The 13267-nt window shown below is 41.9% G+C and overlaps 1 protein-coding gene across 5 annotated transcripts in view; it reads left to right on the top strand.

Moving 5' to 3' along the window:
- IMMT (inner membrane protein, mitochondrial) overlaps positions 1–12796 on the top strand; it is a 60990-nt gene extending 48194 nt beyond the window's left edge. For all 5 annotated transcript variants that reach the window (XM_011964163.1, XM_011964155.1, XM_011964149.1 and 2 more), the window contains 5 exons: positions 3024–3038; positions 5092–5315; positions 8444–8575; positions 10099–10228; positions 11846–12796. In XM_011964163.1, the coding sequence (XP_011819553.1) occupies positions 3024–3038; positions 5092–5315; positions 8444–8575; positions 10099–10228; positions 11846–12459 (1115 nt within the window). In that variant the 3' untranslated portion in view covers positions 12460–12796. The remainder of the gene's footprint in view (positions 1–3023; positions 3039–5091; positions 5316–8443; positions 8576–10098; positions 10229–11845) is intronic.
- The last annotated feature ends 471 nt before the right edge of the window (positions 12797–13267 follow it).

Below are 13267 nucleotides of genomic sequence, written 5' to 3'. Positions count from 1 at the left end.
TTCTCCTGCCTCAGCCTCCCGAGTAGCTGGGATTACAGGCGTGCGCCACCACACCCAGCTAATTTTTTTGTATTTTTAGTAGAGACTGGGTTTCACCATGTTGGTCAGGCTGGTCTTAAACTCCTGACCTCAAATTATCCATCTACCTCGGCCTTCCAAAGTGCTGGGATTATAGGTGTGAGACACCATGCCTGGCCGCCTATCGTACAACATGAAAATGTTAAACAGTGGTTCTCAACCGAGGGCATTTTGTTCCTCACATGACATTTGGCAGCACTGGGAGACATTTTTGTTTGCCTCAACTGGAGGGAGCAACTGGAGGGAGCTACTAGCATGTAGTGGGTGGAGGCCAGACGTGCTGCTAAACGTCCTGTAGTACACAGAATAGCCCCTTACAGCAGACAACTGTCTGGACCGGAAGGTCAGTAGCACCAAGGTTGAGAAACCTGTGCTAAAGAAGGGTGCCATGTAGAAAGTGAAAGTCCCTTGTGAAGCAATCTCTGAGTTGTGTCTCCATTTAAATCTTTATTAATTTATTAAATGGAGTATATATTCACAATACAAAATTTGAAAGGTATAAATGGCATTTGAAGTTTCCCTCTCACACGGTGTTCCTCCTCAGGGGCAACCGGTATTACTGATTTCCTGTGTATTTCTAGAGACAGTAATTATTCCATGATTACCCTAGCCCTCAGTGGATGTCCTCAACTCTGAAATCAGAATGCACTAAGACCTAAACCAGATTTGTTAGTACTGGTTTGTGTTATGAGGCATTTTGCTCTTATTATCATTTTTTTTTTTATTATACTTTAAGTTCTGGGATTGCTCTAAATAAATAATTTAGAGCATCTGGATTGCTCTAAATAAATAATAATAATTATTTCCCTAAACAACAAATGTCCTGATGATGTTCACTACGTCCAGTACTCTTTCTGTGTTATCTATAGCTGAGCAAGGTTCCAAACGTAATAATAGCTAGTGGTACTGGGCATTATATTGTACCAGGCACTGAGTTCTAAGTGCGTCACATATCTTAACTTATTTGAAATTCATAACAGCCTTATAAGGCAAATTTTGTTATTATCCCAATTACGTAGATGAGAAAACTGAGGCAAAAAAGTAATTTGCCCAAGGTTGGGTAGAGCCGGGATTTCATTCTCCCTCACTGGCCTCACTATTCTCTGCCAGAATGATTTGTATCAGCAGCATGGGACTCCCTTTTAGCGTTTTGAGAAGAAGAATGATGTAACCATAATAAGGAGGAAAATTTATTTTTGTGAGATTGACGGTGTAGGAGGGAGTGATGAACATCAGTTGATGTTCAGAGCCCCTTGGATGAAAAATACCAGTCTTTGGACGTGTTGAATCCAAAGGTTATTAAGAAGGTCAGGACTGGCCAGGTACAGTGGCTCATACCTATAATCCTAGCACTTTGGGAGGCTGAGGCGGGTGGATTGCCTGAGGTTAGGAGATCAAGACCAGCCTGGCCGATATGGTGAAACCCCATCTCTACTAAAAATACAAAAATTAGTTAAGCATGGTGGCATGCGCCTGTGGTCCCAGCTACTCGGGAGTCTGAGGCAAGAGAATCACTTGAACCCGGTAGGTAGCAGTTACAGTGAGCCAAGATCGTGCTGCTACACTCCAGCCTGGGCAACAGGGGAGACTCCGTCAAAAAAAAAAAAAAAAAAAAAAAAAAAAAAAGATGGTCAGGACATTCATACTAGGATGTTCAACAGCTCATCCTGAGAGGCAGTAGCTGCGACTGGCTGCACTCCCCTCTCCTGTCACGTGTTCACACTGGGTGCTTGGGATACCTGTGATGGTGGTGGGGGACATCATTCCAGCTATACAGAATGCCATTTTTTCTTTACTCTCAAATCAGGCCACTGTAGTTCTTTGTTTAATTTGCACAGGTTAAATTAAAATTTAGTATGAATTCATTATTTTAAAAATTTCCAAGAAAAACTGAATTTATTAAGTATTTGAAATGTTAAGAGAGGCCTGGAACTGAGAACAGAGAGTCAAAACTGTAATTTAGTAAAATACTGTATGAACTAATAAAAATATGAGGGATAAAAGAAAATTATAGTTTCTATGAAATGCTTAAGTTGAGGCCGGGCATGGTGGCTCATGCCTGTAATCCCAGCACTTTAGGAGGCTGAGGTGGGCAGATAATTTGAGGTCAGGAATTCAAGACTAGCCTGGCCAACATAGTGAAACCCTGTCTCTACTAAAAATATAAAAATTAGCCAGGCGTGGTGGCACACGCCTGTAGTCCCAGCTGCTCGGGAGGCTGAGGCAGGAGAATCGCTTGAGCCCAAGAGGCGGGGGTTTGCAGTGAGCTGAGATTGCGCCAGTGCACTCCAGCCTGGGTGACAGAACAAGACTCTGTCTCAAAACAAAAATTTAAAAAAAATGTTTAGGTTGCTGGGCACAGTGGCTCATGCCTGTAATCCCAGCACTTTGGGAGGCTGAGGCAGGCGAATCGCTTGAGCCCGGGAGTTCGAGACCAGCTTGGGCAACATGGCAAAACCCCATCTCTACAAAAAAATACAAAAATTAGCTGGATATGGTGGCACACACCTCTAGTCCAAGTTACTTGGGAGGCTGAGGTGGGAGGATTGCTTGAGTCCAGCACGTGGAGGTTTCAGTGATCTGCGATTGCACCACTGCACTCTAGGCTAGGCAACAGAGGAAGACTGTGTCTCAAAACAAAAAAACAAACAATTTAAGTTGATTACTGTGAAACAAAGATAAGTCTTTTAAAACCAAAACCACAATATCAATGATTCTTTTATTTTCTAAAATGTTATTTACCTTGGTTTTGTCTTGTTTTACAGTTTAAATTTTAGAAAATAGCTGTATCATTTCACTTTCCAGTATTAAAATAGCTTTTCCTGGTACTAGTCTCCGATTCCTTCTTGTTTCCTTTTAGATATTTCTGTTTAATGATCAATAACTAAAGTATGTGCATTCTTTTTTTTTTTTTTTTTCAAACTGTTCTATTTTTTCCTTTATAGGTATTTCAGACTTAGGTGAGTGTATATTTCACATTTAAAGTCTTTTGTTTTGGATATTAAAAGACTAAAGTCTTTTTGTTGTGCCTATGATTTCTTACACAAAGCCATCTAAATAGATATAAAGTAGAATTATGTCACATGATAAATCTGAATTGGATATTTTTGGCATCCGAATGCTCTCAAGAACGAAAATGTTTCATCAAGTGATTGGAATCTTATAGATGTGAAGTTGTGTGCGTGTGTGTGTGTGCACGTGCGTGTGGATAATATGGATTGTAACTGATTACTTTGGAGAATTTCAAACATTAAAAAGTAAGAAGAAAACTAAGGAACTTCCAGGACCCATCACTCAGTTTTGTAGCCATCAGCATATGACCAGTTTTGTCTCATCTATTCCCACTCCTCCTCAGCTTATATAGAAGCAGACTCAAATATCATACTCTTTCACTTGTAAATACTGTGAGTATGTTTCAAAAACATCACCATACTATTATCACACCCAAAACTTCTTAACAATTCCCTAGTCACCAAATGTCCATTCAGTGTTGGTATATCCCCTATTGTTTCATAGAATGAGTTTTTACAGTTTTTTATTCGAATTGATACCCATAAGATATTCCACGTGTTGAGTTTAGTCAGTATATCTCTTGCCCCTTTTTGTTTTTTGCTTTTCAATGTATTTGTTAAGAAATTGAGTCATTAGTCTTATAGATTTTCCTACATTCTATATTTTGCTGTTGGAGTCATAATTCTTCACTTCATCTTAGCCAAAAGACTAAGAAGAGATGGAGTCATAATTCTTTTTTTTTCTTTTTTTTTTTTTGAGACAAGGTCTTGCTCTGTCACCAGGCTGGAGTGCAGTGGCACAATTTCAGTTCACTGCAATCTCTGCCTCCTGGGTTCAAGCAATTCTTGTACCTCAGCCTCCTGAGTAGCTGTGATTACAGGCATGTGCCCCCACGCCTGGCTAATTTTTGTATTTTTAGTAGAGTCAGAGTTTTACCATGATGGCCAGGCTGGTCTCAAACTCTTCGCCTATGGTGATCCAGCCGTCTCGGCCTCTTAAAGTGCTGGGATTATCGGCATCAGCCACTGCATCTGGCCAGTGGAGCCATAATTCTCTCCCTCTTTTTTTTTTTTTTTTGAGATGGAATCTTGCTGTTTCCCAGGCTGGAGTACACTGACGTGATTTCGGCTTGCTGCAACCTCTGTCTCCTGGGTTCAAGCAATTCTCCTACCTCAGCCTCCTGAGTAGCTGGGATTACAGGTGCCGGCCATCACGCCCAGCTAAGTTTTGCATTTTTAGTAGAGACGGGGTTTCACCAGGTTGGCCAGGCTGGTCTCAAACTCCTGACCTCAGGTCATCTGCCCACCTCAGTTCAGCCTCCCAAAGTGCTGGGATTATGGGCATGAGCCACCGTGCCTGGCTGGAACCATAATTCTTAATCTGTGTATGTGTTGGTACATTTTTGTATTGAGATTTAAAAGAAACACAAACATTGGTTTAAGCCTGGATGAGAATCTTTGGGCATATTTTAAAAAGCTTTGCAGTGATTCTGATGGACAGCTCTGGTTGTTCTGTTGGAGTTTAATCTATATCATATGTGTTTAAGAAAAGTAAAAAAACTTAAGGAAAAGTCTGAGAGAATTTGAATTTGATTTTTAGTTTTAGCAGAAAAGAATCTTTAATTGGATGCCTGTTGTAACTAATCATAGTTATGGCTGAAAGAAAATATAGAAGTGATTGTATATGTAAGTTTTTTCTTTAAAGACAAAGTTAGAGTAAAGTAGAAAGTCTATTTATAATTAGTTCAGATTAAAAGAGGGTTCCTGGAAAACAACTGATTATCTGAAGGGTACCGGTACCTGAATTTTGCCAGGGGCTGAAAATATCTTATTGGGCACTAGCCAATTTCTGATTGAACTGGGGAATCTAAATCTCTTTTCATGTTAGCTAAGTTTTACGTTTGTTTACTGCTCTTAAATTACAGTCAGTTGATGCAGATTACCTTGTAATGAGGTATAATTTCAGTGTCATCATAGAATTTTAACGTGTTCTTTTGCTTAGCTGACAAGCTCTCTACTGATGATCTGAACTCCCTGATTGCTCATGCACATCGTCGAATCGATCAGCTGAACAGAGAGCTGGCAGAACAGAAGGCCACTGAAAAGCAGCACATCACGTTAGCCTTGGAGAAACAAAAGCTGGAAGAAAAGCGGGCATTTGACTCTGCAGTAGCAAAAGCATTAGAACGTCACAGAAGTGAAATACAGGCTGAACAGGACAGAAAGGTAAAAGAAATGAGAATTGTTGCCTAACATTTTAAAGTGACTCTAACTTGATTGTTTACTTCTAGAAATAATACTGGCTCCGCCAGGTGCAGTGGTTCATGCTTGTAATCTCAGCACTTTGGGAGGCCGAGGTGGGTGGATCACTTGTGGTCAGGAGTTTGAGACTGGCCTGGCCAATATGGTGAAACCCCTGTCTCTTCTAAAAATAGAAAAATTAGCTGGGCGTGGTGGCTCGCACCTGTAATCCCAGCTACTCGAAAATCTGAGGCAGGAGAACCATTTGAACTAGGGAGGTGGAGGTTGCAGTGAGCTGAGATTGTGCCACTGACTCCAGCTTGAGCGATGGAGCAAGATTGTCTCAAAAAAAAAGAAAGAAAGAAAAAAAATACTGACAGTCATTGGCTTTAGGATATTGAATATAAGTCATGCTAACTGACCTTTAGAGTGGAGCTTAGGTCCTCATTCTCCTCATGAGAACTTCTAGGAAAGGAGTGATCAAGCAGAGTTCCTTTATGTTGAGCAGATACAGAAGTGTAAGAAGGTAATAAGCTACTGGTATCCAGGATTATCTAGCTCATCTTTCCAGTGGAGCTGGGCCTCTGTCCCTTAAAGCAGTGCTAAATGAATCTTTGTTGGAGTCTATTTTTCCCTGCTAGTGTTGTTAAGTGGTTGGTGGTTAAAAATCAGGTGAAATACCTTCTTTAGCCCTCTATCTGGGCACATCATTTATTAAATAGGTGTCCACAGGCTGATTTGGGAACCTAACTACTCATCCCACCTTTGTGTCTTCTTAGCAGTACTATTGGCCACTCCCTCCTTGAAACTATTTCTTCCCTAGACTCCCTGACACCGTACTCTTCTGGCCTTTCTCCTACCTTGCTGGCCACTCCTTAACCTCCTATTCTGCTCAGCCTCTCAAATAGTGGCATGCCTGGCATTAGTTCTGAAACCTTTTCTCCATCTAAGCTGTCTCTAAGTGTTCTTGTTGAGTCCCGTGGCTTGGAAGTTTAAATACCATCTATACCTGATAAATTTCTATCTCCAGCTCTGATGTCTGCCTTGGCTTCAGGTTCCTATCCAGCAGCCTACCTGGTATCTCCAGTTGGATTTTCAGTAGTCATTTCATGCTTATCATGTTCCAAACAGATTTCTTTATTCTCTCCAACTTGTCTTCCAGCCCTTCAGCTTTTTTCTCTCTAAATAAACAGAGTTGAACAAACTACTCAGTTATTTAAGCCCAAATCATGCTTCATTGTTCCTCCATCAATTCATATTCAGTCGCCCCACAGATCCTACCAGTTCTGCATCCAACATAAATCCCAAATCTGTCCACTCTATTACTACCACCTTACCCCAAACTGTCATCTTAATAGCTTCCACAATTTTTTTTTTTTGGAGACAGAGTCTGTCTTTGTGGCCCAGGGTAGAGTGCAGTAGTACAATCTTGGCTCATTGCGACTTCTGCCTCCCAGGTTCAAGCGATTCTCGTGCCTCTCAGACTCCTGAGTAGCTAGACTTACAGACGCATGCCACCACACGTGGCTAATTTTTGTATTTTTAGTAGAGACGGGCTTTTGCCATGTTGGGCAGGCTGGTCTTGAACTCCTGACCTCAAGTGATCCACCTGCCTTGGCCTCCCACGGCGCCAGGATTACAGGCATGAGGCACCATGCACGGCCTACCCCAAGGAATTTAAACACCAAAGTGCTGGGATTACAGGTGTGAGCCACCATGCCCAGCCGATTTCCCCTTTCTTCATACCCTTCTTTCTGTGTCTGTTTACGCAGGCAAATAAAACATAGTCGAATCAGACACTAACTACACTGCTGGAAATCCTCCATGGACTACCCATTTCATTTAATATAATTCCAAATTCTTAACCAAAACCCAAAAGGCTTCTTGAGTGCTGCATGCCGTGAGCCGTTTCACTGCTCCAGGCACCTTGGTATTTTTTGTCTGTACCTTGACTATATCTTTCATCTTGGGACCTTTATGTTTTCTCTGCCTGGTACATTGTTTTGTCTTCTCTGTTTAAACCTTGAGCTCTAAGCTTAAGTGTGAAGCCTAAATGTCACCTTCTTAGCAAGACTGAGATTTCCTATCCCTTCAGTCCAAAGTAGAGCCTCTGTATCACTTTGTTATGTTGCCCTGTTTATTTTAAATGTAAGGTAGGGGAAAAGGAGGTTGAAGGGGTGTTGATGCTTCACAACAGGTCCTTGCCTGCTCAGAGTCATACGTAGAAATATGTGTCACAATCTGACATGTCTGTTTTGTTTACTTGTTTACTGTCTGCTGCCTCCATTGAGATACACACTGTGTGAGAGCAAGAAGTTCGTCTGCCCTAAGCACCATTGGATCCATACAGATAGTAGGCACTGCCTGGAACACAGGGCTGGCACTTCATAAATACTTACGCACTGACTGAATGGATTCATTGATTTATTATATTGTTTCTGAGAAAAAATAAGTTCTGAATTTCAGGTAATCAGTGTTAAGTAATTGTAAAGTGACTTACGGCTATTTGTTAGGCAAGGTATATTTTTTGTTCTATTTGGCCCATGTTGAATTTAAATTCATTTAAAAATAAGCAGTTTTCTTTGTTTAGAAGAAACTGTGTTCAATAACTCCCAGATACTTACTAATTTTCTTAATGATTCTTCCAAGTAGGTATTATTACTCACAGATGAGAAAGCGGAGATTTGAGAAGATAAATCATTTCCCTAAGGTCACACAGATGATTGTAGTAAAGCTACGCTTGATCCCAAGTCTATAGTTACTTTTCTTCATATCCTGGATTTAGTTATTTCTCAGAGGAGCATGTGATTCAGGAAGTGAGTGTTTTATATGAGAGGCAGCCTGGTGATGTGGAAAAAACCACAAATTTGGGGGTGATAGAGACCTTTGTTGGAAATCTGTTTTTTGCCACAGCTGTGTGATCTTGTTTGAGTCACCTTCCAGGGTTTAGCTTTCTGTTTCATATAAGAAGTAGAAGTGTACACATGCCCAGCACATTAGAGGGGTTCAGGATATGGAAGCTGCTGTTGTCATGGTTGATAGTGGGCTTTCTGTTTTCCTAAAAGTATATGTGGAGAATTGAAAACTAATAATTATTATGTTTGGTTTCACAGATAGAGGAAGTCAGAGATGCCATGGAGAATGAAATGAGAACCCAGCTTCGCCGACAGGCAGCTGCCCACACTGATCACTTGCGAGATGTCCTTAGGGTACAAGAACAGGAACTGAAGTCTGAATTTGAGCAGGTGAGGACCTGGACTCCCTTCAGCCCTACTCCCCTCTTCCTGACAGGATTGAACAGACTCTCCTTTCCTTTTAATGTACTCTGAGGATGTCAAAGAATTGGAAATCTCCTTGTATGTCTACAAAACTGCTTCTTTTTACATAATGGTGTACCTGTGTGTTCATGATCAGATGTGTTTTTAAAATATATATTCTAGTCATTTGGAATCTTCGGAGCTTTAAGGAGAGTTGGTAAAGGGGATTTCAGGAATGCAGACGGTAATATTTGACATGTGCATCTTCCTCCTATAGATGGCGTGGTAGTGCTTAGATTTTTATAACTGAGGTAATTTCCCAGAGATGTTAGGTTTTGAAATCCCAGTAAATTATCAGGATGCCCGTAATTATAATTTCTGTTCAAGAAATCATTTACAGTAATATTAACTTGTTACTTTGTCTTGCAAGAAGATATTGAGGTTTTCTAAGTAAAATCTTCCAGAGAATCGCAATGTATGTCAATATGAAAAGGTATTTTAAATTCTATTTGATGGATATTTTTCTGAGAAAAATTAATGGATAAGCTCTTAAATACATGTTATTGGAATAGAATTTAATTATTACGTTTAGGTTTGCAGTACAGCTACTTTACTTTCTAAGGCTGACAATTTGTGGCTGAGCACAGTGGCTCACACCTATAATCCCAGCAATTGGGGAGGCTGAGGCAGGTGGATTGCTTGAGGCCAAGAGTTCGAGACCAGCCTGACCAACATGGCGAAACCCTGTTTCTATTAAAAATACAAAAATTAGCTGGGCATGGTGGTGCATGCCTGTAATCCCAGCTGCTCTGGAGACTGAGACATGAGAATCGTTTGAATCTGGGAGGTGGAGGTTGCAGTGAGCTGAGGTTGTGCCACTGCACTCCAGCCTGGGTGACAGAGCAAGATGCTGTCTCAAAAATAAAATACAGTTGGCAGTTTGTTTCTGACTTTAACAGCCTTCTCTTGGTATGCTTCCTCTAATATTAGGTTCCATCCGTAAATTTGTAAAGAATTATATACATCAGCTGGGCATGGTGGCTCACGCCTGTAATCACAACTTTTTGATAGGCCGAGGCGGGTGGATCACGAGGTCAAGAGATCGAGACCATCCTGGCCAACATGGTGAAACCCGTCTCTACTAAAAATACAAAAATTAGCTGGGCATGGTGGCGCGTGCCTGTAATCCCAGCTACTTGGAAGGCTGAGGCAGCAGAATTGCTTGAACCCCAGAGGCGGAGGTTGCAGTGAGTCGAGATTGCACCACTGCACTCCAGCCTGGCAATAGAGCAAGATTCTGTCTCAAAAAAAGAAAAAGAAAGAAAATAATATATATATATGCATCAAATATGAGTCAGACATTTCTGAAACTTTCTTTACACAAAATGTAGGAATTTCGTGACAACTGTAAGGCCCTCTTTGCTTCAGCAAGTAGTTCCTGGAAGATTACACAGTTACGTGACATGCATTGAGTATCACTTTTTTCTGGAACTATTTTTGTTTTATTTCAGAACCTGTCTGAGAAACTCTCTGAACAAGAATTACAGTTTCGTCGTCTCAGTCAAGAGCAAGTTGACAACTTTACTCTGGATATAAACACTGCCTATGCCAGACTCAGAGGAATCGAACAGGCTGTTCAGAGTAAGCATAAGCTATGTTATCTTACAGATAATTTCCCTCAGCATAATTTATTAAAATAATTTTATAGGGAAAATGGGGTACATGTATTGACATCAGGACATAAAAATACTAATCACTCTACTTAATTGCAGTTTTTGCCATTAAAAGTAATGGCAAAATCTATATAACTAGAAATTTTATACCTTGTATGACAAACACAAAATCACCATTTACAAGGCTATTTACCCAGTACCCTTTGGCTATGTCTCATGTGCCTGGGTGGTAAGGGCTAGGGGTCAGTGTGGTCCCATGCTTGCCTTCTGCAGGCCTGGTGGGTTATCTGGAGGAAATGATTTGCCAAGTCCAACTACCAAATGGACAGTATTTATGCTGAGGCCTCCATGTGCCACATTGAAAGAGAAATGTCCTGACCATAAGGGTGTTAATAAAATGGGTTTTTTAGGATGTTGTGGAATCTTTTTTTGTCATATAACAATAAAAATAAATTCCATACTCATGGAATTTCAAGATCCAGTAGTCTGTTAAGTTCATTTGAAGTCTCTCATTTCTTTTTTTTTTTGAGACAGTCTTGCTCTGTTGCCCAGGGTAGAGTGCAGTGGTGTGATCTCGACTCACTGCAGCCTCTGCCTCCTGGGTTCAAGCGATTCTCCTGCCTCAGCCTCCTGAGTAGCTGGGGATACAGGTGCGTGCCACCACGCCTGGCAAGGTTTTGTATTTTTAGTAGACACGGGGTTTCACCATCTTGGCCAGGCTAGTCCTGAACTGACCACAAGTGATCCACCCACCTTGGCCTCCCAAAGTGCTGGGATTACAGACGTGAGCCGTTGTGCCTGGCCCTGAAGTCTCATTTTTTTTGCAGAAAATTTCTGATGGCCTTAGCATAAGTCTTAGCCTAATTTAAATAGTATGTTTCTTTCTCAACTATTAAAGGTAAAAATATGTGGATTAGATAGCATGCAGATGTGAATGACTTCTGTGTACTCTTTGACCTAGCATTGTCCTGGGTGTCACAGGAAGAGGGAAGGGAGACTTAGTTGTGCTTGTGCATGTATATCTTCCCTGTTTTCTCCATGACTTTAGTGAAAACAAGTCCCCATAAAATCATTTCATGCCTTACTGCCTGATTGATATGAAGAGGCCAGCTAGGAAAATACACCAGAAATAAGTGGTGGGGGTGGGGTTGTAAGAAACTCTTTCTGGCCTCATCTTCCACACGTGTAGATGCAGCTTGTTGAATGTGCATCAGTTCTGTGGATGTATGTCATCAGATGGAGAGAGAAATGTTTGGCTGCCGGGCATGGTGGCTCAAGCCTGTAATCCCAGCACTTTGGGAGGCCGAGACGGGCGGATCACGAGGTCAGGAGATCGAGACCATCCTGGCTAACACGGTGAAACCCCGTCTCTACTAAAAAATACAAAAAACTAGCCGGGCGATTTGGCGGGCGCCTGTAGTCCCAGCTACTCGGGAGGCTGAGGCAGGAGAGTGGTGTAAACCCAGGAGGCGGAGCTTGCAGTGAGCTGAGATCCGGCCACTGCACTCCAGCCTGGGCGGCAGAGCGAGACTCCGTCTCAAAAAAAGAAAAAAAAATGTTTGGCTTTGCCTTTTTTTCTTTGTAGGTCATGCAGTTGCTGAAGAGGAAGCTAGAAAAGCCCACCAACTCTGGCTTTCAGTGGAGGCGTTAAAGTACAGCATGAAGACCTCATCTGCAGAAACACCTACTATCCCGCTGGGTAGTGCAGTTGAGGCCATCAAAGCCAACTGTTCTGATAACGAATTTACCCAAGCTTTAACCGCAGCTATCCCTCCAGAGTCCCTGACCCGTGGGGTGTACAGTGAAGAGACCCTTAGAGCCCGTTTCTATGCTGTTCAAAAACTGGCCCGAAGGGTAGCAATGATTGATGAAACCAGAAATAGCTTGTACCAGTACTTCCTCTCCTACCTACAGTCCCTGCTCCTATTCCCGCCTCAGCAACTGAAGCCGCCCCCGGAGCTCTGCCCTGAGGATATAAACACATTTAAATTACTGTCATATGCTTCCTATTGCATTGAGCATGGTGATCTGGAGCTAGCAGCAAAGTTTGTCAATCAGCTGAAGGGGGAATCCAGACGAGTGGCACAGGACTGGCTGAAGGAAGCCCGAATGACCCTAGAAACGAAACAGATAGTGGAAATCCTGACAGCGTATGCCAGCGCCGTAGGAATAGGAACCACTCAAGTGCAGCCAGAGTAAGGTCTAGGAAGATTTTCGTAAAGTCGTATTTCGTGTCAAAGGAAATCAGCAGTGATAGATGAAGGGTTTGCAACAAGGGTCCCAGAATTGTCTAGAAATTAGCAGGTTTACAAGTACTGTTGTAAATGTTAACACCTGTTGCATTTATATTCTTTCCATTTGCTATCATGTCAGTGAACTCCAGGAGTGCTTTCTTTGCAACTTGTGTAACATTTTTCTGTTTTTTCAGGTTTTACTGATGAGGCTTGTGAGGCCAATCAAAATAATGTTTGTGATCTCTACTACTGTTGATTTTGCCCTTGGAGCAAACTGAATAAAGCAACAAGATGAAAACTGAGTATCTTATCCGTTTTCAAAAGGTGCATTTCTGGCCGGGTGCAGTGGCTCACACCTGTAATCCCAGCATTTTGGGAGGCTAAGGCGGGTGGATCACCTGAGGTTGGGAGTTCGAGATCAGCCTGACCAACATGGAGAAACCCGTCTCTACTAAAAATACACAATTAAGCCGGGTGTGGTGGCACATGCCTGTTGTAATCCCAGCTACTTGGGAGGCTGAGGCAGAAAAATCACTTGAACCCGGGAGGTGGAGGTTGCAGTGAGTCAAGATTGCACCATCACACTCCAGCCTGGGCAACAAGAGCAAAACTCTCTCAAAAAAAAAAAAAAAAATTCTAGTTTGTTGTACGTACAGAAAATTTCCTGGAGTAACAACAACAGCAGAAGTAGGAACTTCTGGCACACACAGTTTCCAGGCTGTGAATTGCGTCACCAGAAGTCCACAGCCTGCTTTTTGGCTTTGAAGGTTTTG

The sequence above is a fragment of the Colobus angolensis genome, unplaced genomic scaffold (genome assembly GCF_000951035.1).
Source record: "Colobus angolensis palliatus isolate OR3802 unplaced genomic scaffold, Cang.pa_1.0 Scaffold118, whole genome shotgun sequence".
NCBI lineage: Eukaryota > Metazoa > Chordata > Mammalia > Primates > Cercopithecidae > Colobus > Colobus angolensis.
This window is presented reverse-complemented; position numbering and strand designations above follow the sequence as displayed.